Below are 22,594 nucleotides of genomic sequence, written 5' to 3' on the forward strand. Positions count from 1 at the left end.
GAAGGAATTAGCTTTCCAGATGTCAGCTGGTGGAGGAGCTGCTTTGTCCTGCACCACTCGGGCTGCACTGGGCTGGATCAGGCCCTGCGCCGTGGCCCTGGACACACTTTGCTCCCATGAGCGAAGTTGTGGGTGGCACCAAAATATGATATTCAGGAGACAGGTGACATCTGGTTGGTGTTCTACGTCATGAAGCGGAGGTCCAGCGACAGCTACTTCAGTCCCACTGTCCCTTTTGGTAAAGCCAGCCTATAGCAGCCTCATTTAATAAGTTAATTAAATTAAGAGAATGACTTGTAAGCAGATTTAAAGGTGCTTTAGTTAAAAAGCATATGCTATAAGATTGCTTGGTTGCACAACAGGCTAAAAGGCTTTCTTTTTTTTTTTTAGCTGAAAAATGACTATTTTGACTTGGTTTAATGCTGTTCATTAATAAAACCTAAAATTCATTAGAAGCACCTATTTCTAATCCCTTTTTTTTCTTTCCTCCTAGGATGTTTGACGAGAGAATTTTTACAGGTACGTTCTCCACATCCTTTGATTTATTGCCTGCAAAATTGAAAGATTATCCAGAGAAGCAGAGTTGAAATAGTGTCACCTGTAAGCAGCAAAAGTGCAGGACACATGCAGTTATGCTCAGTGAGGAGAAGCCTTGTCTGTGCCCTACACCCAGGCGTGCTGAGATTGCCTTCACACGGGATCGGTGCAAGCACCGTGCTCCCCTTCAATAGTGTTTTGAAGGTTTAAGCAAGAAATCCCTGATGTGTGAGGCTGGCCTGGCTCCCTGTGCTGGGCTGAGCTGCAGCTACAGGCAGCACACAGCATGTTTCTGTCCTTTCAGGAGGAAGAAAAATCACTGTTGGGTTCCTCCCTGGTAAATTATTCTTTTTTTTTTTGGCTGGGAAGTGCAAGCATCATCCAGACGCTGACTGTTTTTCAAAGAAAAACAACAAAAATCCATTTTTTTCGGTGACAAAATCCAGGGGCTTTCTTTGCCCTGTGTTTTTACTCCTTTTGGTTTGAGCTGGAGAAGCCGGGCTAAGTGCTTCTTGGCAAATAAAAGGAGGTAGGTACTGGTGCGGTCTGACCCAGCCCTCGCTCCGGCACCTGCCCCCGTCCCACTGCCTTAAATATGGCGCTGCACCCGAATTTATCACCACCCAGCCCCGCTCCTGGATCGCCTGGGCTTGGCTCACAAGTAAAGACGTGTTTTGGGGTGGTTGTTGGTTTTTTGTTATCAAGCTGCCAACCCTGCATGCTGGCGGCTTTCCAGACACCACCTTCTCTGACATCTCCGCTGGCCAAGTTAACCCCGGTGGCCCCACAACAGCCCCGGCCCCAAGGGTGCTCCCTGGGCACAATGACACCAGAGCCACCCAAAGGAGACCTCCAGCAGAGCCTGGAGGGGGTCCCACCTCCAGGGGGGGGCCGTTTCTTTGTCTCCAGCCCCATTAATGACTTTTTTCTCAAAGGATTTTTAAGGTGTAGCTCATCCCCAAGGGATGGGTCTTGGGGTGCTTGGGTTTTCCTTGCAAGCCCGTCATGGTTGTACGGTACCTGGGGGGAGGGATTGCCTACGTCTGCACCCCAGGTCAATAGCTGCCGATGGAAAGCACCCTGCTACGAGCTCGGGGGTTACATGGCAGGGAGGTGCAAGTGGAAATTAGGAGATGAGGAAGCAAACCCAGCAGGACTGGGGTGGATGGCAGTTTCCCCTCCCCTGCCTGCTCCCTGCAGGGCTACCAGAAGCAAAACACATTAAACCTGGATTTTTGTGATTCGCATCAGCACATCTGACTGTGCAAAAAAAAAAAAAAAAAAAGGCATCTGCTGAGTCAGGAGGTGCCATTTTTGCAAAGACACTATTTTCCAAGTGGAGCTATATTTTAAATTGCCAACTGCAAAGTATCCCAAAGCTTCCCTGTACAGTTTTGCTCACCCTTTAATTAAAATACCCACCACTGCTAGGAAACCTATTTTTGCTACTCCCCTGGGTAGCAGCTTCAGGCAGGCTTTGCTGCTGCAAGAACAAGATTTGGTCCATAGAAAGCACAAATTAAAAGGAGCCTTTTGGACTGCCGGTAGATAAATAGTGTCTTTAAGGCTCTATATTGCTGCTGGTCCCATTGCCAGAGCCCTGCCCTTCCTTGCAGACTGGAGCTCAAAGGAAAAAAGCTTCATGTTCCCACAGACAGGAGGTGTTTTGGAAGGGTGGGGATGTCACGGTGGCACTTGGAGACCAGCGAAGGGCCTTTGGCAGCAGCTATTTAACGAGACACCTATGTGGCTTCTGCAGCCTCACTGTGTAATTTCATTCCCTCCTTCCCCCAGCACTAATCCTTCAGCTCTTTGCTCACCTTCCCTGCCTGATTTTCATTTCCTACCTTGCCTTCAGATCACTCTTTTTATCTCCAAGGTCATTGCTGAGGCTCATTTCAGCTCCTTTCAGGTTGCTGAGGAACAGGGAAGGGAGAGAGAACGTTTTCATGGTGACAGGATGCTTTTGTCCCCCTCCAAGTCTCTCCGGCAGAGATTTCTCCCACTGCGTGCAGGGCTCAGAGGTGCAGGATGGGGCTCCCTGTGGCACTGCTGCTCTGGGTTTTGCTGAGCTCCTGTCCCCTCGCTTGGGACAGGGCTCTCCCTGATTTGGGGCTTGCTGCTGCAGCGCTGGTCCATGCCTGGGTTTCCTGACCCTGGTCCACACCTCTCAGCGCCCTGTCCCGGCAGCCAGCCCTTTCCGGAGATGCTCCATCCCTGGCAGGGCTTCCCAGTGCACACTTAGTTAGGCAGACATTTAAGCAAAAGTTTTACTGTTATTTTAATGTGTAAACCCGATTTAAGTCTGTACCCTTCTCTTTGCAAGCAGGTGATGCTTCATAACCTGTCCCTCACCCCGACCTCAGCTCTGGGAGTGGAGGGAGGGAAGTGGAGGTGGAAAAAGGCATCATTGGCATCTCTGGTTGCTCATTCTGGTTTTGCTTTTCCTTCCAAACCCGCCCTGCGCTCCCGGCACCAGGAAGCAAATTTACCAAAGATCCAACCAAGCTGGAGCCTTCCAGCCCCCCCGGGGAGATCTCCCCCGAGCCGCACCGCGGGGCTGTGCTGGACCTGGCGGGGACCTCTCAGGCCAACAGCAGGTAAGTGACACTCCTGTTCCCTGGCCGCCGCGAAGCGACGTCCCTCGGAGAGTTATTCTGGGGGCATTAACATGTCCGGTAGCTTATTGCTGTGCTGCTGTAGGGGCGCTGCTTTCCTGCCTTCCCCAAAACCCGCTGCGATGGCACGGGAGGGGACTGACCACCCCCATCCTTTTGTGAGCCAAAATCACTGGGTTTGTGGTCACATTGGAATCACTGATTTTGTACAAAACTGATGAAACCGGGCCATGCCTGGGCAGGCTGGGATTATCTGCAGGAGCAATCTCTGGTGTTAAAGCATGGCCTAAGGATTCACCCTCAGCCGGCAGTGTAACACAGCATCCTGCCAATTAAGCATTACTTGTTTATAAAGCTCGCAGGGAGACTAATAGCAGATTAACAGATGTTTTAATAAAAATGGGGTTATAGAGTTCAGCAGGGCAGGAGGCTTTTTTATGAATGTACCTGTTTCTAGTACAACCATGCCACGAGCTAGACTGGTCTATAACGTGCTGGCAGGAATGTATAGCGCTGCTTTCCAACCCGTGCTGGGAGATCCAGAAAGTATTTTCCTTTGTGAAGCCCCAGTTTCCATAATTTTTGCTTCAGCTGGTCAGAAGCAAGGTAATATTTAGCCCCAATATTTACCTTTAAAATCACTTTAAATAAGAGAAGCAGGACAGCAGTTCATAGCTGTATAAGTGGTGCTCACGGACAAGGCTGTGCTGCAGGGAAGGGAGCCCTTTCCCAGCCTTGCCCTGCACGGACAGCTCGGTCACGGGTGGTTTTACAAGCAGCAAAATGAACTTTGCTGGAATGTCTGTCTGCACCCCCATGCTGGAGGCTGCTGGCTGCAGGGAGGCTCAGGAGCAGGGGTGTAGGAGCGAGTGCTCCACAGCCTCTCCGGCACAGTCTCGCTGCCCGATGCCGACACCTCCACCAGCTGGGGCTGCAGACCGTGCTGTGGGGTTGGTAACTTCTGCAGGCCAGGATGGGGAGACGGGGTCACTTGTTCCTGTCTCCTCCATGGCATGTGTTGGGTTCCCCTCCCTCCTTGGCTCTCTGTTGAGACATGAACCTGCGACAGGTTGGAGTCTCCTGGTTCTCCCCAGTGCTGTTTCGGGTTTGTCCCCTTGGATGTGGCTGCCGTGTGCCTTTAAAGCCGTGCTCACCCTGGGCAGGGGAACCTGCCACGTCGGCAGCATTAGGGCAGGCAGTGCAGCGAGCCCAGCGGTGCACCAAGCACTGAAATCTCACAGCTTCGGAGGGCAGAGACCTCTCGAGCTGCCCAGTCCGTGGGGCTGGCATTTGTCACCCAGCCCTCTGGGTATCTCCAGCTTCAAAGGAGGGTTTGGGGGTGGCTTTACCCCACAGGGTTGGGGTGGCTCTTGCGCAGCCTTGCTGCCCCACTGCTGCAGGACACCACCGTGTCCCTTCCCAGCCTTCGTTTTGGTAAATTGGAGTCAAATTCTTCTCATCCTTTCCTCTGCCAGGGACAGGGTGCTGGGAGCACCCACGGGTGTCACTCGTGCCCCGTGCTATGGCACAGTGGTGTTCCCTGCACTTTGCAGGGGCTGGCCCCACTTCCTTGTACTGTTGGCTACAAGTGCAAAACGAGCTGTGCCACGCTGGAGCTCTGATGCAAGGCAGAGGCAACCGTGGGCCTGGGAAGGGGGTTAAGATGAGCGAGTCATTGGGCTGGCTTGCCTGGACCAGGTCTCTGTGAGTGATGTTGGTTTGCTCTGTGCGCTGATACCGATGGGTTGAAATGGTCAGCGCTCAGCGTGCAGGTGTCACCCCAAAGGAGAGCACCCCCAAATGCTGTGCTGGTGAAGCAGAGCTGTGGCAGCAGGGCCTCTCGCCCACGCTGCCGAGGGGAGGCTGGTGGCAGCCGCCTTTGGGTGGCCATGCCGGAGGTGGGCTGGCTGAGTCACTCTGGAACCTTTCAGCAGCAGCAAGCTCGGTGCACCGGGTGAGCCAGCCCTTTCCGACCATTTAAAACGGGTGGGAGGAATCACACCCCAAAAGTGCCTGTTTCTCTTCCCAATGATGAAAGGACTCTGGATGAGAGCCTTGGCTGGAGATGTCTGCCACAGGAACTTGGCTGGGCTGGGCCTCAGCCTGAGGTGCTTCACTGGTGCCGTGGGGAATTAAACTGAAATCTCCAGGATCCTCAGTTAAGGTTTAGCCACAAACCCATTCTTCAGCCATTTTTTGCTCTCTGCACCTTGCTGAATCACTCCATGTCCGGAGGCGTTTAGACTCATGGAGCAGCAGAGCATCTGCTGCGCACTGGATGCCAGGGGAAACGGTGATGTTTCAAATACCACTGGCCTCTAAGCACGCTGCGGGGCTGGAACCTGGCCTGAGGCTTCTCATTTTCCCGTTCATTTGTTAACATTTGCAATTAGGACACTTTTAATTTTTGCAACAGAAGATCCCACTGTGCAGTTAAATTGGTGTGACTGGAAACAAGAAGGTGGAAGGATGGGATACTAGTGATGCCAGGCTGGTTTCTGCAAAGCAATGGGTAGATAACCAGCCGCTGCCTGTCTGTGGGAGTGTGCTGGTGGGGTGGGAGCTGAGGTTTGCCACTGCAGAGCTCTGAGCGTGGCCGGAGGCTCGTGGTCCCCGTACAGCCCTCGCTGATGCTGCGCTGTCCCCATCTCCCCTGCTGCACTCCAGCTATGGGCCAAGTAGGGTTTGCACAGAGCAGTAAACTCACCTTGGAAGACCCAGTGGGGGAAAAATAGGGGGTTTTGGGGTGGTTTGTACCCAGCTGGATTCGGATTGCCCTCCCCATGGTGGTGCTGTGATGTGGCCTGCGCCAGGCTGACCGCCTTCCACTGGTGTAAATCGGGCACAACCTGGGGTCCCTTTTGAATTTATCCCAGTTGCGTGTGTATGTGCCTTGCTCCCGATTTACGCTGAGTGCGTGCACGTGGAATTGGGCCACAGACCCCGAGGTGCACGTGCGTCTCTGGCTACAACGGGGGTCGTGAACAGCAGTGGTGGGGTGCAGCGTGCTTTGCCTGCCACAGGGCCAGATCTCCCAATGCACTGGTAACACCTACCTGCAGGAAAATGTAGGTGGCGAACCCCACTTTGTTCTTCCTGCAAATGAGGAACCTCTGTTCCCTGACAGGAGCAGAGCATTTCCATAGCAGGGGTCCACCCTGGTCAGAGTCCAGTTCCAGGGAAAGGGCCAGACACTGCGAGGGGTAATGCCCTCCCTGTGGAAGCCCTCCTCCCAAATTTCCCTGGTGAAAGGTTGTGACCCAAAGTGCAAGAGTGAAACCCTTCCCAAGGCTCCTAGGTAATATATACGGTATTTTCTAGACCAGAGATCCTTTTATTGGTACCATATTGAGCAAGAACACTCCTGGCTTCATTCACATTGCCCATAGTTTGTTCTGCTGACGCTGCTGAGTGGATTTGGGTGAGCGAGAAGTGCTTTTGAACATTCCCTCTGAGCCAGCAGGGATGTGGTGCTGGCTCAGAAGGGTTTTCTTTCCCCCTGAAGGACCAGCGTCATGGAAGAGTGTGTTTTCCAGTGCTGTTCCTTGGGTCTCTTACTGCCAAAGAGCTGTGGTTGTTCTTGTTTAAGAAAGAGAGAGACAGAAAGCAAATGCATCATGAGAAAGCAAAGTAATCTCATTTGGATGCTGAACACCTTGTGTAAATTCCTGAGCCTGCGAAGTGAACTGTAGATGCAAGTTTGGGATAGTGCCCAGTTTTCAGGGGAGAAAAGCTTTGAGCAGAATAAATATTTACCAAATCAATTGACTTTTTTTTCCTTCCTCCCTATTTGCTTTAGCTTCATGAGTAACCACATTGTAATGATGCTTTATGCACTGCTCTCTGCTGCAAAGGGATGGAGTCAACCGGGTTTTGGGCTTAAAACCCCTCTTGCTTTCAGGAGCTCTCTGCTGCGGTCACACCCATCGGTGCCTAGAGGCGGTGTGCGATCAGCGGTGGTGCAGGACCGGAGGGGGTCTGGGAGCAGGGCTTATTTGCAGAGAAACCCACAGACCGTGGCTTTCCCTTGCAGCCACAGATGCTGTGCCACTGCTGGGACTGTGGGTGCAGTGTCCCCGGGGACCCCTCCACAGCCCTTGCCTGCCGTTACGGGGGGCTGCAGTCTTTCTCCCTCCTGCCGGGATCTGTCCTGCACACACCGCTGGCTTTTAAGCTCTCTTTGGCTGCTCCATGACCACCTCTCTTGTCTGCCTTTCCCTTTCAGGTCTGAGAAGTGTAGTGTTTCTGAAAGCTGTGAACCAGGTGAGGAATAATTCATTTTCTCTTGAAAAATAGTGATATTGTGGGGGGCACTAGAGAAAGCTGCCTGCAAAGTAACTTGGACATGTGGCACCAGTTACCTGGTTGCCCCACGGTGCAGTTTTCATAGGCCTTTATCCCTGTTTGATAGATGCAGAGATGAAAGGTCTCACCCTGTAACCCTCCAGCTGGGTCCCAAAAATGCGTAAATTGAAATAAAGAGACTTAAGCATGTGCTTAAATGTAAAGCTAAGGGAAGTCTTCAGACTCTGAGTTCCCTTCTGCCTGAAAGCCACCGTGATGGGTCACAGAGAAGTCAGCGATGTTGGTACTCTGAGCACCACAAATGGGAAAAGGAAGTGCTTTTCCCCTGGTTTAGGGGCTTGGACCCATTGAAATGCCACACTGAGCCTCGCTGTCCTGCCCGCCCAAGCTGCAAGCCCCTTGCAGTGAATCGGTCCCACTCTAAGTAAGGAAATTTATCTGGGGACAAGAGGTGCCTGGGCTGAGCACCGCATGCAGCATCCTCCTGGGGCAGCAGCCTCCCGGGGCAGCAGCCTCCCGGGGCAGCCTCCGCGGGCCGGCCAGTCCAGCACGGGCTCTCATCCGGCAGAGGTCAAACCACGCTGAATTTTGCTGGGGTTCAGCTTGTTGTGCCCTGGTGGGAGGCAGGGTGGTCAGCCCTCCCAGAGCACAGGTCTGCAGAGGGGCCTGTCCCAGGCATGAGTTTGGGAGCATAAAAAAATGCCAGGAGCACCCGCTGGAGACTGCTCCTCCTGCATCCCCACCAACGCTTGTGGCCGACCCAGTTCATTTTAAGTGAAGAAAGCCAGGAAACGAGCGTGTAGCGAGGGCCAGCGGCCAGTACGAGGGCACCAACATCTCCTGACAGCCAAGCTGTTTGCTGAAGCCATGCCCACAGGTGCCCTTCGAGTACTTCCATGCCATGGGCTTGATGCCAGTGGGCCACTTGGCCAAAGCCTTGTTGCTGTGGGATGCTCAGCTGGCACTGAAGTTGCAGCCGGCCGTGGTTTCCCTGCCCACATTGGCGGGCAGACGCGGCATGGCTGGTTCCTGTCGGCGATTGCCTGTCGTTGCCTTTCCTACCAGGTACCTCAGGAGAGCTGGGTGGGATCAGGCAGATCAAAATTGAGCCGGACGAGCTGGACATCATCCAGATCACTGTGCCAGGTAGGCACTGGGTTACCAGCTGCGTGCAGTGGCCTCTGTGCAGGCGGGGCTGCCGCATCAGGTCTCGGCATTTTGCTTGGAGAAGAGGCGTTTGCAGGGTGTCTCCCAGCACGGAAGGTCCCCCGTACCCGTGCAATGGCCTTCCTTCGCTGAAAGTCATTTTAAGGGGCCTATTGGGAATGAGATGGTTCCCTGGGGGCAGCGGAGGGTGTTTTAGGGTTCTCTGTTGTTTCTCTTTCTCTCCTACATTGCTTTTCCATCTTGCCTTTCCCCTGGAGAAAGCGAGCCTGGTTCGCTTCTTTCCTTCACACGTGAGCTTGGAGGATCCCAGGTATCAGGCACAGGATGCTTTTGAGGAGGTCCTTAATTTAGAAAAACAACCTGGTTACCAGGAGTTCATAAGAATAGGTTTAATATTAAGCATGTGCTGAAAACATGTTGGAATCAGTGGCACTGATGCATTTCCCCACGTTTCTGCCCAGAGAGGTCAGTGGCGATGGGTGGTGATGGAGATGAGTGGTCGGGTGCTTGAGGGGCAGCTGGGAGAGTCATTTTCCACTTACCTCACCTGGACAGCACAGCAAATGGTAGGACATTCCTCAGCGTTTAATGAGAGGATAGTTAGCACTTTGCATTTTCAGTGTGCTTTACAAACATTAATTAATAATCTCACCAGAATGAGGGCAGCAACAGGACTCGCAGCGTGCCCAAGGGCAGGCAGTGCTGGGGACAGCAGTGACGCCCAGCCCTGCTGCACCAGTGCGATCTCTGTTGCACCCAAATTGTAGCAGTCCCCTTGATACGGTGATATTTGGGAAGTCACTCCAGGATTGTCACAGAATGGACTTAACGTATGGTTAATATAGGGGAAGGAGAAGGAACAAGGTATAGCGGTAGATCAAACATTTTAATTTTCAACTTGGCAGCTAATGTAAGGGAAGAAAGCTAATACGTGGTGAGCTGGCGGTGCATGGGAGGAGGAGGAGGAGGTGTTATCACTTCTCCAGTGCCGGGTAGATCATACTTCAAGTCCAGAGTCCACCTTTTCTTACCTTATTTGAAGATGGAGTTCAATTGGAGGGAGTACAGCTGAGGGCAGGGAGGAGGATTAATAGAAAAGAGGTGTTCACCTACAGGGAGAAATTGATGAAATTTGGATTATTTATCCTGCGAGGTGATGATTAAAAGTGACCTGATTGAAGTATTTAAACTAGCTGAAGGTCTATTTAAAGCTAAATTTGGACAGCTCTTTGAGGGTGTTGGAGAGCCTAGCATTAGGGGAGACAGGTTAAAATGAAGAGGGCATGCAGATTACGTAAGGGAAACCCAAGGAAGTGTGATTTTGTGGAGGAAGGCAGCATTAGTTGAATGGTTTTCCCATGGTGGAGTAGCTAAGTCAGGGAGCATTAACTTTTTAAGCCAAAATTGGGTGTCTAGATGGAATTAAACCAAGGAAATAGTCTTGAACTATTTTTGCTCTTCTCCTGTGGAGGTTAGGAAGAAACTTATGCTCCTTTCCCTCGGGCTGAGGGTGTGTTTCAGGGACGAGATCTGGGTGGTCTCAGGGAAGAAGGCGGCCACTGCACCCCTGGAGCAGCTCCTGGTGCAGGGCCATGGTGTGCGGGACTTTCGGGAGCGGGGGGCCCTTTCGGGAGCCAGGGCCTTCTGAACCCTGTTTTGGGGACGGTGTCCCCCAGCATCGAAACAAATGCTGCCCATGGGGTTTTGTCTGCAGATCGATCGCCTGGTTCAGATGAGATGCACGACCCAGTGCCCACGCACATGGCCTCGGAGGAGCCGAACTACATCCTAGAAACGGTAGCAGGTACCAGAAATGAAGCACTCAGGAGGTTGTGCGGGGGCACAGGAGTTGGTGTGTGTGTGTCAAAAATGAGTAAATACCATTTATGAGCCAAGGTGATGGAGTCGGGAGCCGCTTCCAGACTCCTGGCCCCAGTCAGGCCAGCTGGGAGCTCTGATAGACAAACTGGTGGCTTTTCTGGCACTGCTGCTCCTTCCCAGCCCCTCTCCAGCCCCAGCGTGCTGCAAACCCTGGCTCCTCGCCCAGCTCATGACTGGGATTTACCTGGGGGATTTGTGCCGGCCCTGGGGCTGCCCTCGCTCCTGCCGAGTGCTGGGTCTCGCGTCTCCCAGGAAGCCCCCACCGAAGGGCAGGCAGACCTCATGGATGCAGGCGATGGGTTTGTTTCCTTCTGCAGCCCTGGCACGACGCTGCCAGCCCCAGCCTGTGCCGGGATGCATGCTCAGAGCTTAGTGAGGGGAGGGGGCAGCTGGGTGACTGCAGGGGACCCTGAGAACTCCTACTCATGTCTGGCCTGATTTTGCTGGTGTTGGCCACCACTAACCCTCCTCTTCCTCAGCAGGGACTGAGAAGGGGCCCAGCGAGGAGTCGCGACATGAAGAAAAGCAGCTGGAAGGATCAGGTGAGCGTACGATGCATTCTGAGCATTGCCCATGATTGCAAGTGTTTTGAAGGACGGATGAACACAGAAGTATTTCAGGTTGGGTTTTGTGGGCTTCCTACCTTATCAGCAAAGCATTCAGCCTCTGAAAAGCTCAGCGCAGAAGGTCACTGCCGTGTTCCCGGGCTCTGTCTTCCCCTCTTTTGCCTGGATTTACTTTTGCCCCTATTTTTTTTCCTCCTTGTTGCTAGCCCAGCTCTGTGGCAGGTGCATCGTTGCTCTTCCTCGCTTGGGGATGAGCTCAGAGGCAGCTGCTGGAGGACCAGCACTGATCTGGGAGGCATGAAGAGCGTGCAGCTGGCTCTGCCAGGGGTCAGGGGCTGCTTGCCTGCGCGGTGTGTTGCTTGCCCTGGAGGCAGCTAGTTTATCAGAGCATTTCTCTCTTTTTTTTTTTTTTGTTTTGCAGATGGTATAGGGGATGTTTTAAGTCATTTGAGGAAACAAGTTGAAATTTTGTTCAACACGAGATACGGTAAGATGGTCATTAACACATGTTCATCATGCCGAGTGCCGGCCTCTGCCGTGGGGAGCTCCTAATTGCTCAGAAATGTCACCTACCATTTCCAAACCAGCAGCTGAGTAAAGGTGCAATCTAATTTGTTCATTTGCTGTCTGCTGGGCTTACAAATGCATTTGAAATCTCCCCGGGCCTTGTTATTGCAGCTTTTCCCCTTGGTTTCTTCGATGCCTTTTCACTGGCTGCAGCCCAGGAATTGCTGCTGTGAGCTTCAGCCTTCCTCCCACAGAGGGAGGGACCAAAGTGGTTCCCTCATCACTTGTTTGAAATATCAGAGAGGGTTTTCCACCCATGGTCGTTGTGGTGTGACTCAGGAAGGCTGGTGGGACCCCGGTGCCGGGGGCTGGCACTCAGCATGCTCTGCTCATCCGTTTTTAGAAAGGTTATTTCACCCAGAAAAAATACAAGGGAGGTCACACGTGCGTTTTCAGAGCTGGCAGAAAAATTTTTGCCATTAGCAGGACCAGGAGATGTGGCTCTGCCCAGCAGTCCCTGAAAGCCAGGGGCAGAGCTGAGCTGCAGCCCCTGGGCTCGCAGAGCCCATCACGACTGGTGGGAAGGAGGAGGGCTGGGATGCTCTCAGGCGGGGTTTGGCACTGGGGATGCAGCTGGAACAGCCAGCAGAGCGATGGCCCTACATCCAGCCCATGCTTTAGTAACGGCCTGGGAGACCTTGCCCGCACTCGTGGGCTTTTGTCCTGGGTTTACACCTTTGGCCAAACAGCACTGCTTGGCACTGGCTGTTTGGTTGCTTTTTGGCAATATTTAGCGGAGGAAGGGGAGCCCTTGCCGTGCTGGGCTGCACAGGCTGGCAGGGCACCCCCAGCATGGCACGTTGCCTGTCCACTCATCTAGCAGAGGGACATCCATGGAGGTCTGGAGGTGGGGTGGCTGCCTGGCTCGATCCCTCATCTCGTGTCTGCCAGTGTCAGGAACACCCCCACCAGGGACAACCCCACCAGGCACAGTGACAGCAAACTCTCCAAAAACCTCTTCAACACCCTGCGAACATATCGTGTCGCTCCTGCTTTGACCCGACGTGGAGGTCCAGCAAACTAATGAGATTTGGTCCCCACGCAGCAAAAGCCGTAGGAATATCAGAGCCGGTCAAAGTTCCCTACTCCAAGTTCCTGATGTACCCCGAGGACCTGTTCGTTGTGGGCTTGCCAGAAGGCATCCTGCTGCGGCGCCCCAACTGCTTCGGGATTGCCAAGCTCAAGAAGATCCTGCAAGCGAGCAACAACATCCAGTTTGTTATTAAAAGGTAAGGCAGGTGGAGCAGCCATCCCTTGGGGAGGATGTTGCTGCTCGGAGCTCTGGCTGCTGTGCAGTGTCCTGGGGAACATCCATCACTTGGTCAACTTCAATAAATTTGCTTGATTAGAAGCAGCCAAGGGTGGTTGCCTTATTGGGGCCATCCCCGAGAGGCAGCAGTGTTGTTGTCATCGCTCCCTCGATGACTTTTGGGTTTTTAACTCGCTTTTGCAAAGGTTTGGCCGCAGCAGCAGGGATCACCCAAGGGTGGGTGAAGGAGCCAGAGCCTTTAACCTTCAGGGTGCCCAGGCATGGGGCAAGGAGAGGCGTTGGGAGCCCCGGAGGGTTTTCCTATGGGAAGCATCTCCAGATGAGGTCCGGATGTGCACATGGGGTGCTGCAGACATCAGGGAAGATGCTGTCCTTGCACTAGGAGCAAGGGGTGTCACAGGAGCTGGGGGAGGCTGTGAGATGCCGTGGCCAACATAACACCAATAGCATTGCCCTGAAAGAGGGAATGGATCTAGCAGAGATGGGTTTAAAAATGTCTTTAGGTACTTTGAGGGGTTTCTCAGCCTCCCTTGCAAAGGAAAGAGCTGCTGTAACCAACACGGCACGTGGCTGAAACAGAAAATAAACGTTGGAACTGTGGAGATTTTGTGGTGTAAGACCAGCAGCTCCCAGGCCAGCCCGACCACACTTTGGGGTTTCTCCCAACCCCATCTCAGACTCATTTCTCTGTGTCGCAGCTTCAGTGCAGCTTGTCACGAGCCCTGCTATCACCTTGCTGTGTGGTTTTAGCATTAGATACCCAAGTGACAATTTTGGGGGCCAATTGTACATTGAAAGGAGCCGTGCACAGCTTCTCCCATGCCTGAGAAACGTGCAGGAACATATCTCCTAAAAGTCTGTAACTGCTGATTTAAGCCGCTCAGCCATCGCCAGCTTAATCTCGTCTCAGGGAGCGTCACATCGGCTCACTGAAGAGTCCATTGGGATGAAAATTACTTCCAAAGTTCCCCCGCTGCATTAAAATGGCATCAGCCAGACGCAGTTAGTGGTTAGTGGCTGTAGGAGCCCTGTCCCAGGGGATGCTGGAGCAGCGGGGTGTCGCTGGCTGGGGAGCTCATGCGTGTGCCCTCTGCTTCTCGCTGTTTTCCAGACCGGAGCTGCTGGCAGAGGGCGTAAAGGAACCGGCGTCGGACAGCCCGGCAGCCAAAGGTAGGCTGCGAGACGCCCGGCAGCCGGGCCGTTAAGGACTAGGTAGGAGAGGAGTGAGAGCGTTTCCCTACAGCGCGTCTCTTGCCTTCCCTCCCCACCTCGTTTTTTTGGCTGGAAACCCCCTCCTGTGCGTCCCCCTCGGCGGCTGCGCGAATCCTAATTCCTCCTATGTCCCCTGTCTCAGCCACAGGTGAGAGGGACTCGAGCGAGGCGCTGCTGGAGGATGCTGTGAAGAGACAGGGCTTTCAAGGTGAGGGCCTGGAGGCGTCTAGGGGGTTGAGGCAGAGTCCCTGCCCCGTGGCGGGGGCTGCATAGAGCAAACAGACGTGGGGAGGGAGCGGCCGCGGGGCGTCAGGGCTCGGTCGGTTGGCAGAGGAGCAGGGCAAGGCAAGGATGGGAGGGAGGAGAGGAGAGGATGAGGTGGGGTGAGAGGATGGGAGGGACAGACAGCCAGAAGACAAGACGCACAGCCGGGGGCAGGCAGTCCTGTAGGTCCAAGGAAGAGGCTTGAAGCACTCTGGAAGGTGCCCTAATTAACCAGCTTTGCTTATCTCACTGTCTGACCTTGCGAGATGCGTAATTAAGTCTTGCAAGCGTCAGAGTTTGCCTTTTCTGGGGCTTTTTCCGTCTGGGTGATGTTTGTATAAGCACCGCTCCTGTCCGGTGCACACAGCAGCCTGCATGGCGGCTCTGTTGGGGGAAGGAGCGATGGTGAGAAGCTCATGGGCTCGGGCACAAGTGCTGCCCTGCTTGAGCATCCCTTTCCTTGGGCCGTGGGGGCCTACAAGGGTTTGCAGAGAGGGACGGAGGCTTTTCAAAGGCTTTGCCTTTTCAGAGAGGCTTTGGAGTGCATTTTATTTTAACGCCAGTAATTATCGCAACTGAATCTTCGATTTCATGCGGCTTTTATTCTTAGCAAACAGGCAGGGGGAAAAAAAAAACATTTCTGTTTAGATTATTTTTAAGGACTTTGAATGGCCCACTCCAGAGATTAGCTAATTGCAAGATAAGGACTTTCCTATAATTAGAAAATGGCATTACTTAAAAGTCACAGAGTGCCTTTTAATTTACCAGCAGAAGTCCATAATTGTTTCTTTATTTTACAGAAAATTATGATGCCAGGCTTTCCAGAATAGACATCGCTAACACGCTGCGGGAACAAGTCCAGGACCTGTTCAATAAGAAATATGGTGAGAAACCCGGGGGGCAGTTGGTTTTATTCCCCCCTTATCCCCTCCTAATTTTTTGCTCCTTATCCTTCCCCTCCCGTCCCAATTCCTCCTTGCCAGGTGCTCTCTCTAGCCTCCCCCTTGAGCGGCTGGCATCTCGGGGGGCCAGGGAGGGAACGGTGGGTCTGGGAATTGGTGCTCTTTGCTGCAGGTGCTTGCTGCCCAGGCAGCTCCCATGCAGGACAAGGGAGCCCGTGATGGGGAGTGTGCTGCAGCCCTCCCCACTGCCTGACCTCTGCAGCTACATTTTTGGTGGGTTTTTTTTCTCTTTTAACCCCACCTCCATGAAGAACAACAATGGTAAATTCATTAGTGGAGAATTGTGGAGCTGTGGGAGCACGAGGGGAGGTGGGAGGTTGGGAAGGGAATAAGGAGGGACCATCACAAGCACTTGCAGGAACTTTGGGGGATGAATAGATGCCACTCCTCTTGTCCCCAGGGCACCTACCTGGGCTCTGCAGGGCCCTCCCATGACCTGCCTGCCCCAGCATCTATTCTTTATCAGGCAAGGCAAGGAAATGCTGTTATCCCCATTTTCTGGGCAGGGGTAAGACTTGTGCAGGTTCCCTGCAAGAGCAATTACTTGCAAGGAAATGTTTAGCCTTGGTCTTGCAGCAAGACCTCAGAGAGGGAACATGCCTACCGAGTTATCTCCAAATAACGTCCCAAAGCAGAGAGCAGTGGCTTCTCATCCCTCCCATTGCACCGCATGAGCGTCATCACACAGGGCCGTGCCTCTCCTCGGCCCCACCAGCTCTGCTGTGCACACATGGCTGCGTTGGGACCCCTCTGCTTCCACCATGCAGGTGGCCTGAAAATGTTGGTCCTTGATCTAGTGCTTGGTGTGGTGCCTCGAGCAGCCTGCTCGCGCCACACCGTGCTTTGGTGGGCGGGCGTTGGAACCAGAGCCACGGTAGAAATGGCTTCCCTGGCTTAACCACTCACTTCTCTCCCAGGTGAGGCCTTGGGGATTAAATACCCCGTGCAAGTGCCATATAAGCGGATCAAGAGCAATCCCGGATCGGTGATTATCGAGGGGCTGCCCCCTGGGATCCCCTTCAGGAAGCCGTGCACCTTCGGCTCGCAGAACCTGGAGAGGATATTGGCCGTCGCCGATAAAATCAAGTTCACTGTGACGAGGTACATGGCTAGAGGTGACAGCCACCCCTCCGAGCAGGAGGGGGAGACGCACCCCCAGCTCTGCCAGCCCCACTGGGGCAGGGCTGTAAACGCTGTAAATGCCTCCAGCCCCCAAGACAGTAATTAAGTCAGCAGCTAACAGTTCAACAGAAAGGAGGGGACCATAAAATTAGAGACTCCTGCTCTTGCCTCCTGTCTGCTGCCCGGGGAGGCAGTGGGGAAAGCACTGGCGGGCAGAAATGGTGCTTGGTGCAATGGATGTTCAGGCAGAGAAATCCCAGTTCTTTTCTAGGAGGCTTGAGATAGGAGAAGCATTGCTTGGTTTCTGGCTGGTGTAAGGCAGTGCTGCGGGTCCCACAGCGCTCGGAGAGGCACTGAGCGCTGGCCGTTCGTGGCGTGGCCCTGTGGGTTTTGCGGCCAAAGGGGATGGACACAAGTGGGAGGGGAAAAGCACTTTATCAGTGTTTCACTGTAAGGTGAGATGGGGACAAAACTAGTTTTAAGAGTGGCTCCATCACCCTCTCGCTGGGCCATGGTGCCTCTCTTCTTACCAATGGGGCGCATGCTGCCCTGAGCAGGACCACAGGGCCCCGTCCCCGCAGACCTCCTGCCGGTCCCACGTGAGTCATGGCACAGCGTGTGAAGGACAGGCTGGTCCCTAACCCTCCCTGGGCCACGGGAGGATGCTCAGTCCAGGCATGTTGGCTTCCCAGTGGCATTTCATTTGAAATCTCCTTTTTTCCTTATTTTTCACAGGCCTTTTCAAGGACTCATCCCCAAACCCGGTAAGAAATGATGCCTTTTTGCCTAAACAGCGCATTGGCCAAGTATTTGGTGGTGGTCAGGGAGTTGTAAGCTGTGCATTGCAAGCAATTATTTTGTCAACTGGGGGAAGGTTGGCCCTGACCTCACATTCCTGGGCTTCCCACTTTGGTTTTGTTGTTGTTTGGTGCATTTGCTGAAGTTCCCCTGACCAAGACAGCTGGCCTCAGCATCGCCCATCAGTACTGCTGCTGTTGCCTTGAAATGATGGCATTTTTTCAAGAGCTAATCTAGGGCAGAGCTCTGTGTTCTGTATTTAAGAAAGCACCTGCTTTCTTAAGCATTTTCTTAAAATAAATAAGTGTTGCAATGAGCTGGCAGGTTCAGTGGCGAGGGAGAGTCGTGGGAAGGGGGTGATGAACCGTAGGGTCCGCATCGGGCTGCAGCAGCGTGGCAGTGAAAGCCCTCTCTGGCTCGTGGGCATCCCGCGTGCGGCTACGCCAGGGCAGACGTGGGAGAGGGGAGGAGGGGGTGTCCGGGGTGCGCTGTGCACCCAGCGGCAGAAAGCACCGTCCCGGAGCCGCGTCCTTCCCCGTGCTTCACTGCGGTAGCTCTGTCTGTCGCTTCCAGGCTGCCTAGAAAAGAGAGCTGCCGTCAGAAACGTGGGTAAAAACCTGTCTGGGTTTTAAGTGTATGTAATTACAACTGTTGGAAGAGCACAGATGGGTGCAAAAACCGATGTCATCTTTATTGATTGCTTCCCATTTCCTTGGCCGGCCTCCATGGGGATGGCGCAATTTAGGGAAGACAAATATGACAGAGAGGAAAACATTTATGTGCCCTTATTGGGAAGAGCAAAAAGGTGTTAGACGCCTGAGAGGGCTGTAACAAAAGGCGAGCTGTCTGAGAAATTCACTCCAGGGCATGGTTGCTGCATCGACCCTCTGCATCCCTGCGTATGGCCCAGCCAAATCGATGGGGAGGTTCCCCGAGACCTCCGCAGACCTTGGCCTTAGACCTCCTGTCTTTCGGTCCCAAGCAGCAAGGTGCCAGCTCGCATCAGCTGGCCCTTAAACGAGCCCTCGGTGAAATGCAAGTTTTGCAGAACTCTGGTTTTCCAAGGAATTACATGGCTGTAAAGCCAGAGCAAGCCGAGGATGTATCCACACCTCCAGCCACATCTTGTCTTCCCGTTCCTCCACTGAAATTGGTATAATTACGTTTAGAGACACTGATCTGACACAAATCACACCATTAACTAAGGAGCACATCAGAAGGCAAATACTTCAACCTGCCAGCTGGCTGGGAAATGCAGCCTGATAAACAGAGATGTAGAGGAAATTGATTTTCTTTTCGATGCACAACGTTTTCTTTCCTCCTTCTCCAGCTGAACACTCACACCACGGGCTGGCCCATGCTAGCACAAACCCAAAGACATATTTTATTCTGTGTATTGTGGCTCGGGAGGAGGTCGCAGCATCCCTGCCAGGCTCAAGGCTTCAGGCCCTCTCCTCCCAACAGGGTTTTTAAATAAGAGCAGTCACAGGTGAGAGGGTTTTCATACCTGACATCTCAATTTGTTATAGACTGTTTCATATATTTGCTAAATCTTTTGAGACAATTCCAGGACTTACAATTATTTTCTAGTAGTCAGTCTACCACCAGAATGTCTCCTCGAGAAAAAAGCTGTTTGTGTTTTGCCCCAAAAAAATCCCCGTTTGACAGCAATTAACCTCTCATCTGCTTTTCCACCCCAATACACCAAAGTGGATGGTGGCAACAGAATGGTACATTCACTGCCTTGGCTTTGATCGCTTTTCATCTGCCTTAACAAAATAATGATTTCCAACTAGCCATAGATGATTACAAATTTAAATTTAAGAGTCTTCTTTTTACCTCAGTCTTGTGCAGTAAAGTCCTGCCATGTCAAATGGAGAGCAGCAGCAGAAGAGCGTGCTTGGCGTTAAAACAAAATGAGTGAAAATCACTTTTATTTTGCAGAGGAGCATTACATGAAAGCAATAGTTAGGAAAGCAGGATGGCATTGCAAAGGCATCTAAAAGCTGGAAAGCCTGGGAGATGACTGTATAAATACAAGGGAAGTTATGGGGTTTGTGGATCATTTTGGCCAAAAATTACATGAAAAGTACGCATTTTAAGGGAAAAGGGAAAATTAGTATAATTATTTATTTTAAAACACTTTGAGGTGATTTTAGTTGCCTGTAGGTTAAATTATGGGGTTTAATTTTCTTTAAACAAGTTGTGTACCTCCTGCATTGCAAGGAGCATCCCAGATAACAGCAGGAACGCAGAGGACCAGCCTCCTTATCTGTCCCTTTTGGGGACACCCATTTTTTAAGTGTGACAGAAACAGATAAAAGGATTTCAGTATCATCTGCGCTTTTTTCTCAAGATAATCTATAATTTCTCTGTTGAGATGGCATCTTCCCCATAATGTGTCGGGGGGGGGGGGGGGGGGCGCTGAGGCTGCTGGTGCGGATGTGGCTGGCGGGGTGTGTGCCTGCAGGGATGCTGTTTGCAGAGGAAAGTGGGGTTTTGGGGGGAATGAGGTGGGTTTTGGAAAAATAAAGCCAGAGGTGCTTCCCAGTGCCCGGAGGAGGCCAGTGGCTGCAACCCCCTTCTGCAGCGCGGATTTGTAGCCTTTCAAAGGTGGGATGGTGGCCCTGAGGCCACCGGTGCCTCTGCCAGCACTTTACCCACGTGGTTCCCCAGGGGCTTTAACCCAGCAGCACAACCCTTCTGGCATCCTGAGATTTTCCTTTTGATTTCCAGGTTCTTTTCTCCCCACTGCTTGTCTCTGCTCTGCAAAAAAGACCTTCAAAACCCCTTTTTGAAAGCAGAATGATCTTTTGGCATTAAAACAGAAATGAGCGAGCAGGGGTGAAGCTCCAGCACTATAAACACAGCACTTACCCTTTCTTTTCTTCTTTCCTGAGGCACAGAGATACAAAACAGGCTTAATTTCAGCCTTTGAAAAAAAAAAAAATCAAGCATAAGTAATCTAGCACACACACAAAAAAATATCTTTCTGTATGTTAATTTTTATGTGCTTTGATTGAAAATGTACACCAGCTCCATCTGTCCTATTCCCCAAACTCCCTACCACCCTGATAGATTATTTCCCATACTCCAATTAATAAAGTAGGGCAGGCAGTGTTCTTTAATTAAAAAACCGACACATCCAGGCATCCTTTTCATATATTTTTTTTTTTAATCACAAGAGCACAATCCTCCTCAAGACTTTGATGAGATGTGCCTCGCGTTGGAAACTCCTAGCAAGAAAAAAAGAAAAGAGGAAAGTGCTTGATGGGGCAGTGATGGGAGCTGAGCGCATCTTGCTCCATCACCAGGTTGCTTTTTGAGGTCCATGCCCCTCTCCCTTCACCCCCCAGCCCCGACATTTAACCGCCACGGGAGCAGCTGGGTTATTTTTCCTTCTGATCCTCCTTCCTGTTATCTGGGGTGAATTATTTTTAGTGTTCAGCTGGTCAGTGTTTCTAGTCTGAAGGTGAAAATTCAAGCAGGTCGTGTGAATAGCTGCGCAGCTTCAAAGCCTGTTTATAAGCTTCTCCATGATTCCAGTCACCTTTTTCTTTGCCTACTTTTTGTCTCCTTTTCCCTTTTGCCTGCGTGTGTGGCAGCCTCGCACTGATGAGGAGGCAGCACTATCACCCAGCTCATCCCAGCCCTCACGTTTGCTTTGCTCCTGCCTCCCTCCTGCTCCCCACCAGCCTCATATCCTGCTGTGTCCTTCAGTGACCCCTAAACCCCCCGTTTGTCAGGGTGCTCGTGCCACGGCAAGATGAGCGCGGCTCCGTCCCGGCTGCGGTCCAGCACGTAGGGATGCGCTCCGTACCTCGCAGCGCCGGGGCCGTGAGCCTGGTGGGATGCCTCCCATGGTTCCGGCTGAGCAGCCCATGTGGGTTAGCAGGACAAGAAATTTTAATTATCTTTCTTAATCAGCATCATTTCATAATGGCACCTTGAAACCTTCACCTGAAATGCTGCAAATGCCTTTGACTTGCCGCCAACCAAATGAAACGCTGTGCTGCCCTTCCTAAACCATTTCTGATTCGTGTTGGAAAGGTGCTGCTGCATGCTGCTCTTCCTCACTGCCTGCCTGCAGCCTGCCTGCGCTCCTGCCCGTGCTCCTGCCTGCATTCCTCCTTGACAGGGGCTATGCCAGGACCTTGTTCCCTCTTGGCTTGGATGCCAGCTTGGCTTTCCCTACGCCAGCATGACCCGTCTGCATCTCCTCCCCTTTGCATTGCGTATTTGCCTAAACATTTTACGTGGTGGATGGTGCCCACACGGGCAGGGTGTCACCCAGCGATTCGGGGGACCAAGTGACAGGCAGCATCGCTTATTTTCTGGCTGGGTCCCTCTGCGTGGCAGGATTTGCCTGCCTGCAGCCCAGGCGGTGCAGGGTCCGGCTCAGCGCCCTGGCTCACCGTGGTCTGCACCGAAACGCCGGCACCTGCAGCTGCCCTGTGCAAACCCACGATTTCTGTTCCCTTGGCGCCCCCGAACCAAAGCACCCCCCCCCCGCGCCCACAGTCGGGCCGGAGGCATCGGCAGAGCTCTGTCTCCTGGGCGCTGCAGCGGCTGCTTTCCTGAGCCTGCTTGAAATGCTTGATGCGTATTTTGAGCTACTTCAGATGGCTCGTGTCTGTGCTCAGCAAATTCAGACACGCACCCCTGCTCTCTCCGCCCCCATCCCCTCCAGTTTTCCGGTGCCCGTGCGTTGCAATTTGGCAGCAAGAGCCTCCCTGGTGCCGTGGCCTGCAGCCCCCGTCCCCTCGCTGGCTCTCCCTGCGGCTGCCGGCTTCGGCGTGATGAGCCGCTTCCTTCCTCCTTTGGCCCATCATGCGAACCCTGGCCCTAGCCCCGGCGCTGCTGCTTGTCCCCAGGAAATTCATTTCTTTTTGATATTGCTCGTCACTTCGGAGTCGGTGGCGAGCGCCAGCCTCTCCACAGGGATCCCTTTTTCTCCTGTTCCCCTCCCCGTTGCTGCAGAACTGACACAGTTTCCCTGTTTGCTTTTCATCTGCTTTAACCTCCGATATTTTTTTTCTCCTCCGGTGCACAACCTCTGCTGCTTTGGCATCTGCCCTAAATGCTGCAGTTGGTCAGCACATCCCTGGGCCTGTGCAGACCTCGAGCTGCGCAGGAGCGTGGTGTAGCTCGAGGGATGCTCGTGGGCTCAAGCCCATCCCAAACCAGGTCCCTGGTGCACGGTGAAGAGCCCAGCTCACCCGCCCAGCTCACCGGGCAGTTATTTAGCTACCAAAAGCATCTCTGTGCCGAGGGACCTCGGGACCGGAGGAATTTTAAGCTGCTAGGGACAGTGTCGTCCTGGGT

At 52.9% G+C, this 22,594-nt stretch overlaps 1 protein-coding gene across 2 annotated transcripts in view; it reads left to right on the top strand.

The window, feature by feature from the left end:
- GTF2IRD1 (GTF2I repeat domain containing 1) overlaps positions 1 to 22,594 on the top strand; it is a 44,769-nt gene that overhangs the window by 14,084 nt on the left and 8,091 nt on the right. The window contains exons 9-21 of one of the 2 annotated variants that reach the window (XM_086475092.1): positions 494 to 519; positions 3,017 to 3,137; positions 7,381 to 7,418; positions 8,526 to 8,606; positions 10,342 to 10,431; positions 10,988 to 11,050; positions 11,496 to 11,561; positions 12,687 to 12,870; positions 14,023 to 14,081; positions 14,266 to 14,331; positions 15,188 to 15,271; positions 16,267 to 16,450; positions 17,207 to 17,235. In XM_086475092.1, coding sequence (XP_086331218.1) covers positions 494 to 519; positions 3,017 to 3,137; positions 7,381 to 7,418; positions 8,526 to 8,606; positions 10,342 to 10,431; positions 10,988 to 11,050; positions 11,496 to 11,561; positions 12,687 to 12,870; positions 14,023 to 14,081; positions 14,266 to 14,331; positions 15,188 to 15,271; positions 16,267 to 16,450; positions 17,207 to 17,235 — 1,091 coding nt within the window. The remainder of the gene's footprint in view (positions 1 to 493; positions 520 to 3,016; positions 3,138 to 7,380; positions 7,419 to 8,525; positions 8,607 to 10,341; positions 10,432 to 10,987; positions 11,051 to 11,495; positions 11,562 to 12,686; positions 12,871 to 14,022; positions 14,082 to 14,265; positions 14,332 to 15,187; positions 15,272 to 16,266; positions 16,451 to 17,206; positions 17,236 to 22,594) is intronic. The other variant, XM_086475093.1, reaches the window with a different exon arrangement.

The sequence above is a fragment of the Leptosomus discolor genome, chromosome 18 (genome assembly GCF_034619465.1).
Source record: "Leptosomus discolor isolate bLepDis1 chromosome 18, bLepDis1.hap2, whole genome shotgun sequence".
Classification (NCBI taxonomy): domain Eukaryota; kingdom Metazoa; phylum Chordata; class Aves; order Leptosomiformes; family Leptosomidae; genus Leptosomus; species Leptosomus discolor.